The sequence below is a fragment of the Hydra vulgaris genome, chromosome 09 (assembly GCF_038396675.1).
Source record: "Hydra vulgaris chromosome 09, alternate assembly HydraT2T_AEP".
NCBI classification, from domain to species: Eukaryota; Metazoa; Cnidaria; class Hydrozoa; order Anthoathecata; family Hydridae; genus Hydra; species Hydra vulgaris.
In genome coordinates this window covers 13,600,001-13,610,132 of record NC_088928.1, presented here as the reverse complement: position 1 = coordinate 13,610,132, position 10,132 = coordinate 13,600,001, and the positions used below count along the sequence as shown (strand labels likewise).

Here is a 10,132-nt window from a genome sequence, read left to right as displayed (position 1 = left end):
AATCATGAAACTTCTATATTTGACTGTGGTCTGATAGCTAATTACAAAACATCTTGTATATAAAAATTTACATTTTCATTAAAAAAACACTTTTATATATATAATATAGTTAGTCTTTATTGCCGGTATGAATGGTGGTTTTGTGCCCCCTCTTGCTCCCGGATGGGTCTGTAATCTAGAGACCTTTATAAATTTGTAGAAAACTCTTGTATCTATCTTTTGATACCAAGATATAAACTTTTGGATAAGAATTGATTAAGTTATAATAGTTTTAGTTTATAAAAACTTTATTTTGACCACAGTTTCTTCAACAAATCCTAATATCAAAAAATCGGTACTTAAAACGTCATAACTTTTTGTAGGGTGGTTCAATTTTGAAAGTTTTTTCACTTTTGGAAAATTGAAATGAAGCTCTTTTTAATGATATATAACAACCCAGAATTTGATGAATTTAAAAATTTCATGTAACATACCTAATTAAATAAAAAGTAAAATCAAATATACACAGATAATCGTTTTTACATTTTATTATCTAAAAAAATGTCAGCTCAAAAACATGCTGCAAAATGAAAACTAATTTAAAATTATTCTACAATTTAATGCTTAAAATTGCATAGAAAAATAGCTAAAAACCGTTATATAGTAACATATATTTAAGAAATCATATTTGTAGCTTTCTCCAGGTCCAAATATTTCTTTCAACATTTTACGACTTCAATTTCAATAGAATATGCTCAATAAAGCGTTACGAAAAAAAATGAAGTCATTAAAGCGCAAAACAATTATTAAGTTTAAGTAAAAAAGTCGGCTTATTCAGAGCATAAACAGTAAGCCCCTTCAAAAAATTTATCGTTAAATACATAACCTTAAGTTTAACATTTTTTACCAATACTTTAATCAAATATTATATTTGGAAACGAAAAGCGAATATATATAGCAATGCAGCATATATCATTTATCAAACAATACAATACAATTTATCTTAAAATTAAATAAGTAAACCCACAAAAAATTACTTTTTATTTTCAAAATTTTTAGTGCATTCTTACGACACTATTTTTTTTATTAAAACCGTAAATTATTCGTGGGTGACAGATATCCAGTGCTTCCACATTAAAAGTAAAATACAATCATGATCGGATGCCAGTAAGTTATAAATAATGGCATCGGCTCTTTCAAAACCTGGCTCTTTCATACACACTCTCACCTATTTATTTGTTAAAATTATGGAATAAAGGCGGGGGTGTCTAGCCACCCCCTGGATCCGCCACTGGTAGTAATGTTCGTTAAAATTTTAAGTTTATATTGAGCACAATGAATAATAGGAAAGTTACTGTATCCATTTTAAATAAATGCTTTTTTTATACAGAGAAAACTTTTTAAAGGCGATTCATATGCAATCATGCCTTACAATGCTTATAATTTAAATATATTATTCAAGCTTTATTTTTGTTGTTTTAATCGATAAATCCATGGAAAACGAGAGAAAAAAAAAGAGAACACTTATTACAACGGATATTGTAAGAACTATAAGATATTCAATTCTTAAAGAAATAAAGGCAAAAAAATTGTGGAAAAATGAAATATCAGTTCTATTTCTGATAAAGTTAGTAAAGGACTTAGTGATGATAAAATCGCATCAGTAAAAAAAGGAAGGCGCAGCTCTTTTTACGAGACACTTTAATCTTAAATTCTATTGTTAACTAAGCATGATCCATCTCATACTTTAGCATTATTGAGAAAATTCTCGTTGAAAGGAATTTAAGATTTATGATTTAAGACAAAGTTTTTCAGGATTTTTCATTAGATTCCGGACAATAACTTAGTGTTTTTAGATTAAACAGGCTTAATTTTACATACTTTTAACCAATATGACTGTTCTATAGGAAATACAAAATGTTTTGTTACAGTGTCTGCAAATTGTGAAAAGAATGTATGTCTAATGGGCGTAACAACTGTTTTTCTAAGCTTTAAGATAGTGGATGGTGCCTATAATAGCAAATCTTTTTTGTAATTTTTATCACCAACAATTTAAGAACGTATTTTTCAAATAATTATTAAATCAATAATAATCGAAAGAAAATAAATATAATGATTTTTTAATAATATACTAATATATAGTTAATAAATAGTAACTTTTAATTGATACCGCAGTGCTGATAATTTTTTGAGAAATGTGATTAATCTAAAAAAAATTATTCACTTTCCGAAATGTATGTAGACAAAAAAAACACTTAATCTGGGCGTCATTTATTTTGTTGCAAATATTTTTTTGAGGTTTAGTTATTAAGGTGCTCCTAATAATTAGGAGACCTGACCCTACGGGCAATTGTTTTTCAAAGTTACGTTCTAAATGTCTTTTAAACGTTTTTTAAAAGTCTTTTAAACGTTTTTTACGTAACAATGTTTAGAAGACGTTTAAAAGACATTTAAAATACACTTAGAACGTCAGTTTTAAAAACAAATTACCGCTGGGAATGAACTTTTTTTTTTTTAGGTATTTATGTACTCCAAGAAGGTCTATCTAACAATTGCATCTCGGCTGTTTTTTGCTTTATGTTTAATCAGGAAGTTCACGCCTTCTTCTTAACCAATGTTACTTATCTGGCTAGAGCCGGCATTGACTCTCGGTTCTGAGCCAGAACTCTAATTATTGCATTACGGCTGTTTTTATTTTTTATTATCTTTGCATAATTAACAAAACTTTCATGCTATGCAATATTGGTTTAAATACATTTTGTATATACAAGCAGCCGTGGCACAATGGTCTAAATTGGTTTAGAATCGAGAATAACTGCTCAATTAAAGTTGCAGATAAAATATCATACTCGTAAACGCCATTTTGATGCGTTTCTCTTCTCAGCACACTTTACGAGCATGTTTCAAAGTCTTAGACTTAACTATAGTTTTACTTCAGCTCTGAGTACAATAGAATAAAAATACCTAAGTTTGTTTACCCTGCGTCTTAAACTTTAGAAAAAACTTTTTTTTTTAAAGAAATTTAACAAACGAGATGACGAGAAACTTTGTTATGAATACTCTTTCATGGTTTTGTGGCGTTTGAATGTTATAAAAACTTTTGTTAAGTTTGTTATGATAACCGTTTGATAAATATTTAAAAAATATAAACATTAAACAACTTTGTTTATTATTAAACGTTATTCATTTTACAAAAATGGCTGTTTACATTTTACTGCCAATCTGAAGATATTTGCTTTAATACTTGTTTGATTTTATTCAAATTTTAAGAGGTTTTTGGTTATGACAATATTTGGAGTAAGAGTCATTTAATAAGCGCTATTATGAGTAACTGCTATTTTATATAAAATTGAGTAAGAAGTATTTATCATTTTTTAAAAAGAATGCGCAGTAACAAAGTAGACAATAAAACGAAAACCGCTATGTTACAAAGTGTAACCAAGTTGAAAATAAAACGAGACTTTTTAAATCTATTTTAGATTTTAAGTTATGTCGAGCATGCTAAGTATTCGCACAATTTAGTTTACATTATCTACAATAAAGACCTTTAACTAATGTATTTTAAAAAGCAGAATTTCAAAAATAGATTCAAGCTAATCTATATTCTACTGCGGCTGTGGCTGTAGTATCTAATTGTTAGATATACGTTTTATATTTTGTGTGAAACTTTTATTGTGCAAATCCTATACAAATAGCAATGCATACATACCTCTTTATCGTGCTCCTCGGTGGACAATTTTCTTTCGGCTCATTCTTATATGTCCGACTGGTGAGCAGTGAAGGTTCTACTGGTTACCACAAAGGATATTTACAATTTAACTTTCATCGAGAATGGAAATACTTATGTGACACGTTTTGGGATTTTAGAAACTCAAAGGTTGTGTGCAGAGAACTTGGTTTTGCGAAAGCAATTCTTAGAAATAGAACCAGGTAAAAAAAATTTTTAATATTAATTTGTATGACAATTGCAATGCTAATATTTTAACTATCTTATCATAATCCCCGTAGTTAAATATGTAATGGTTATCACTCATAATCAAAAGCTACACCTCGATAATAATTTAGCAAGTCAAAAGCTACACCCCGATACCAATTTAAAAAATTCCTAATCACTAATTTGCATTAGATTTTAACTAGTTACTCAAAAAAAATTATTTTATGTTTAAAAAAAATCCCCCAAATAAAATTTTTTTATTAACTTAAACTAATTCTTTACTACGATCCTCTATAACTACTACCACCCTACCTTAGGTGGATCACGGTGGCGCTCTAATTTAAATTAAATTAAAACTAATAGCAATAAAAATAATTTTCTAACGTAGAGTAGGTTATGCAACCTGTTTTAATCGTAAAACGAGACTCAAACCACTTTTTTTTTATAAAAGCAGACGTTTTATAAAAGTAGAAATGAGTTAAAATTAACAAAAGAACACTCTCCTTCTTTTAAAAGATTGAAAACTGGTGGCGCAAAAATATTTAAAAACCTCACCAAAATAAAAAAATAAAATGTGGAACAATCTTGTTATTAATCGATTTGTTGTAAAAAAGGTTGTATAACTTTTGAAAAAGGCGTCTCCGAAAATTGGGAAGCACAAATTATCAAAATCCATGAAAAATCTATGAAGCAGTTATTTATAACAAAGTTTTACATTTCTAATGATAAAACTGTTTTTCTCAAAGAAGGAGACATGTATATAAAAACTAGGAGGATCTTAAAGACTAGTTTAGATTAGGAGTATTATGAAGTATTTATGGAGTGTTTAAAAACTTAAGCAAGCAACAACTAGCTTTCCTTGGGCATTGAAAATTTTGTGGCAGGAAATGGACTAATAAAGTGAATTTTTTGAACTCGTCCAACATCTTGCAAAATTATGACAGCGTATTATAGCAGAATGTCAGTCAAAGTTACCACAGCGCTGCCTATCTCAGTAAAGACATTTAGAATGGCTGTAGTCAGTCTCTGACGTCGGAAAATTTAAAAACTATAAATATGGTTTTTAATAGCAGTTTTCTTAGTTCAGCTTTGCTCAAAAAATGTCAAAGTTTTGACAGCTTTGTCTTGTATCTGAAAGTCTTAGTAATACTAGATGGGCTTCTAGAAAAATAGCGGTTGATTCTATATTATTCGATCTTAAAAAATTTGTTCTTTTAAAAAAAGAGTATAATAGAAGTGGTTAATATAAAATCATTACACGGTGCGCATAATGTGCATATACCTTATATAAAATAACATCATTATCGAGGTTTAGTAAATAAAGAGGTTTAGAGGAGAGGCAAAGTTTCTAAAACCTTCGATTTGAAATGCTGAATAAACCTTTTGAAGATCTTTTTTTTTTTTTAAATATGCACAAAAAATAATTTGATCCATTTTTAAAAAGCTTTTCTTTGCTGTAATCCAGACTTTTGCATTATACATTGAATTAAACTAATAATTTCTGTGCGAAAACTGAAAATAACTTGAGAGTAAAAATTTATTTATGCAAATAAACCAAGGAAATAATTTCTTAGTCATAAAGCTGTCAAAAACAGTTTTAAAAGTTTTTGTCAACCAGCAGGAATATATATATATATATATATATATATATATATATATATATATATATATATATATATATATATATATATATATATTATATATATATATATATATATATATATATATATATATATATACATACATATATACATGTAGATTTAAGGGTAGAATATTCCATTGGAATCATTACAGAGTATAACTTAGTTTTGCTAGAAAAACGTAAGAGGCTGGTTTTCTTCGCCACTCTCTTTTTTAACTCATCTAAGTTATGCCGATTTAATTTTTTTTTCGTTTAAATGTATTTACGTGAACAATTGTTATTAAGCTAAATATATTTTATAATTATTAGGTTTTTAATTTTTTTTTTTACGCTCTTAATTTAGCGAAAAAATATTTTAAATGAAATTTTGAATACTAAAAAAAATGTTGACTTCGTTTTCTTAGAGTTTAAAGGATTTTTTTTTACAACAGCTACGATAATATTCACCAATCTAAATTTCATCATTTGATGGTTCATTGTGATGGAAACGAAAAATCGATAACACAATGCCCTTTAAAAAATGTCGAACCTTATGTTTTTGATAAGAAGTGTTATCATTCGTCTCAAGTGTTTATCTACTGTTCAGAGACAAGAGATAATGATGTCACAATAACGCTAAATAAGGTTTTTTATTTATATTTTTTATGTGCAAATAAAATTCAAAGAGCAACTAATTTCATGCGAGTTTGTAATCTTTTATGAGTAATTATGCACGTTTATGCGCAGTCACGCTTGCCTAGTACACATTTAGTTCAAAAAGGTTGAATCGTCATTTTTGAGACAAATTATTAAAATTATGCGTTTAAAATTACTTACTATAGTAATAGTAAAAATAATTAACGCACGAATGCGATCTAAGCATGTGATTCAACATGTGGTTTGTTGCTTAGGCGATTATATAAAATTGTTAAGTTAAAAAAATATTTATTGACCTAGTTAAAAATAAAATATTGACTTAGTGTTAAACAATATTTAGATTTCCATCCGTCAGAATTTAACCTCAAAGTGATTAATATGATTGATTATTTGATGATTCATCGACTGGTGAATATATTTTTAATTCCGCGTTTGCATATCCTTAAATAGGTTATAGAAAAACTAAATACAAGTTTTTTTTTCCTCTAGAGAAGGGTAGGGCTAGTTGAGCAATTCTTGGTAAGTTTAACAAATCTCTAAAATAATACGTCGGATTTAGACAATTTTTTTAATATTAGAAACATAGTTTAATCTGCTAAAAAGTTTTAAAAAATATATTTTTCTGATTTGCTTGACTAAATATTGCCTAAAGTTTACTAAATAAAGTGCTTAACCGGCCCCAGAAGGGTAAGTTGAACCGTTATGTGGGGTAGATTAAACAGTAAACGAACTAACGCATATACATGGTAAAGTTAAACTCATAAAAACATTAACGACTATTATGAACTCTGTTATAAAACCTACACTCACCTTTACATAATGTATACAAACTTATCTATATAAAATCTATAAAAAATGTTTAAAATATGGACACTAATAAATTACTGGAATAATAATAATATAAATGTACTGGAATAATAATAATATAAATATACTTTTTTCATTTGTATCTTTATTATGCTACGTAACAGAGTGACTTAAGTACCAAGATCTCCCTATTTTGCAGGGCCAACGACAAAGGTTTCGAAGTGGGAGGGGGAGGGCGAAATCGTCAATTAAAAAAAAAAAGGCTTATATATCTATAATTTTCTTATATAAATAAAAAAAATAAAGGTCCTTTAGAAAAAAGTGGGGGTGTGCCCCTCCCGGCCCCCCTCCCCATCCGCCATTGTCGTCGGCTCTGAGTTGACATGCAGATAATTTTTTTGTTTTTTTAACTTCTTTAAGCTCTTTGATTTGTTCTTTTTTAATACATTTTTTTAATTAGTATAATATCACGGAGAATCTGTTAAAAAAGCAGCATTTTATTCCAGCTGAATTTACTTTTTTAGAGGCTGTGTTAAAATAAGGTTCCACAGTTTCTGCAGAAAGCGATTTAGAAGTTTCACTAATAATTAATATTGTTTTCTAATATCTACAACAAGTTAATGTAAAACTTGCTTCGTAATGTATTTGCAGTAATATTCTGATATAAGTTTTGCTACTTCTAATTATGGGAGTAATCCGATAAAGTTATTATTTTGTCAAGTTTATATTTATTATGCCTAATAAAATATATGATTGCAACGCATTTTTGGTATCCATAGCAACCTACAATTAAAACTAACGTCACCATTGAAACCGCAATTCTCAACTTAGTAAACAGCGCAAAAATGGTCCTAAAGTCTTTTTTATAGCACGAGTTATTAGTTTTGTCCAGTAAAACTGAATTCTGGCTCACTGTAAGCCGGCTAAAATACTCCAATTTACAACGATGTCCTATTGCTGGTAAGCAGAAGATAGTATACGGGTACCCTTAAGGTCATCTAAGAACTTATGTTGTGTTCCATAAGTTTTTTTTTTCGAACTTAAAAGCAGTCCATTTAAACATTCTATAACTTAAAACTTAAATCATTTGTTGGTAACTTTTTGAGAAAACTTGCTTAGAAGTTTTATATAAAACGATGTTTTTGTCAAGGGTACCCTAAATTTTAACTAAGACTTTATGTCTTATCCCATAAAACTTTTTGAATTTAAAAGTAGTTTAGCTTGCTTAGAAGTATTTATAAATAACGATGTTTCGGTACTGAAATAATGTTTTTCCGTCAGCCATTTCGGTTATTTATTTTATGAAATTGCAAAAACGCGATTAGTTATTCTAACTTCCTTATTTTTATCTTTAGTTCTACTTCATTTAGAACTAGTTAGAAAATGTTAGAACCAATGACATATTAATATATCATTGTTTACAACTAGTTTTAAAAAAGAATAAAACCATACTTTGCTAAAAACCGCAACGAATTAATAAAATAATTTGTATATTATGTTTGAAAAAAGGAAAAAATTTAACATAAATCGTTATATTATTAACTTAACGGTTAACGTTAACTTACGTCGTTATAATATTGCATTTAAACTGAACACACAATAAGTTTTAAAATGTGTTACTCCAAAGGCAATAAAGCAAGCCCAAGACAAGTGAAAATTTTGAAGTCTTAATTAAGAAGTACTCTTGGGAAAATTACGCTGTTGACAACCATCTTCTGTCTGAAATGTTTTTTCTACGTGCAGAAAAGATCTGTTGAGTTTAAAGGAAGTAGATTTAAAAAGCTTTTAGAGAATGCAGATGTTAAGGTTGAGGTAAATGGAGAGCAGGATTATCTAAAAGTTACCTTATCAATTACCAGAACTTTAAAGTAATTGATAACCATGATCTGTCTGGATTTTTTTTTTTTACATGCATAAAAATTCTATTGAGTTTAGAGAAAGTAGATTCAAAGACCTTTTTATTCATCACATGTAGTTTTATTTTAACTTGAGATTTTAGTCTAAATAAAAAGCTTAACAATAGTATAATTATAATTATTATATTTTGATTAATCTTAAAAGTTGATAAAACAAAAGATTATTAAACTATATTATTAACTTAATACTGTTTTGTTATTGTTTAGTATATTTAAAGAATTATTTCTGTTAAATGCAATAATGTTGATGAGTTAGTTACTGCTTTTTAACATAGATATTTTATATCAGAGAATGTAAAAGTTATGATTGGAGTAGACAGAGTGAAGGGTTTTAAAAATCTAAAAGTTATCTTATCAATTACTTTGAAGTCCAGCTTCCGCATTTAAGTGAAAAAAACATGAAAAAAATATATTGATGAGTATAAGTGTAAAGTTTCAAAGGACTTGTATGAAAATTTGTTTAAGAACACTAATTAAGTGGTTTTTAAAATTATCTGTCTACAATAAACATGCCCGAGTGTTTTATAAAAATAGAATGAAATGCATATTTATCAACATGGAGAAGAGTTTATTGTTATTGAAGAAGAAATGTTTTTATATATTAAAAAAGCAACGGTCAACATTTAAACTGTACTTATAAAAATATGGTTCTTAAATACTTTGAAGGTTAAAAATATTGGATTGAGCAATCATTGGAATTAGTTCATCAAGATTACAAATAGTTTTGGTTTACAAATATATATACTTTATAGTATATATATTTGTTTTTATGGCTAAGTATAATATTTATGTTATACTAAGTATTTCTTTTCTAGAAAAAATACTTTTTATTTCAAAATGAGTTTTAAGTTTTCAAAGAAACGCGGACCTATGGGTTGCCAGATGTCCAGCTTTTATGAAGGAGAACACAGTAAAATTTTTTTTTACAAGTTTGGTGCTGTATTCTCCTCCATAGAAACGGGATGTCTGGTAATCCTACACAGGCCAGATATCCTACTAATTTACAAAGTGCACGTAGTGGAGTGCTGCTATATTGACTGATTTATGGAGAACATGCTAGTGAGTGCTGCTACATTGATTGAGGACAATTGAGTGCTGCTACATTGATTGAGAGAAGTTGGGACAAGTATAAATCAGTCAATGTAGAAGCGCTCCCTTGCATGTTCCACCTAAGTTAGTATGATATCTGATCTGTATTTTTTACAAAATTCAAAACCT

The 10,132-nt window shown here is 27.9% G+C and overlaps 1 protein-coding gene across 1 annotated transcript in view; it reads left to right on the top strand.

The window, feature by feature from the left end:
* The first annotated feature begins 3,006 nt into the window (after positions 1–3,006).
* Positions 3,007–10,132, top strand: part of LOC100202001 (lysyl oxidase homolog 2B) — a 23,288-nt gene continuing 16,162 nt past the window's right edge. The window contains exons 1-2 of the mRNA XM_065804791.1: positions 3,007–3,909; positions 5,987–6,179. Of these exons, the coding sequence (XP_065660863.1) occupies positions 3,677–3,909; positions 5,987–6,179 (426 nt within the window). The 5' untranslated portion in view covers positions 3,007–3,676. The remainder of the gene's footprint in view (positions 3,910–5,986; positions 6,180–10,132) is intronic.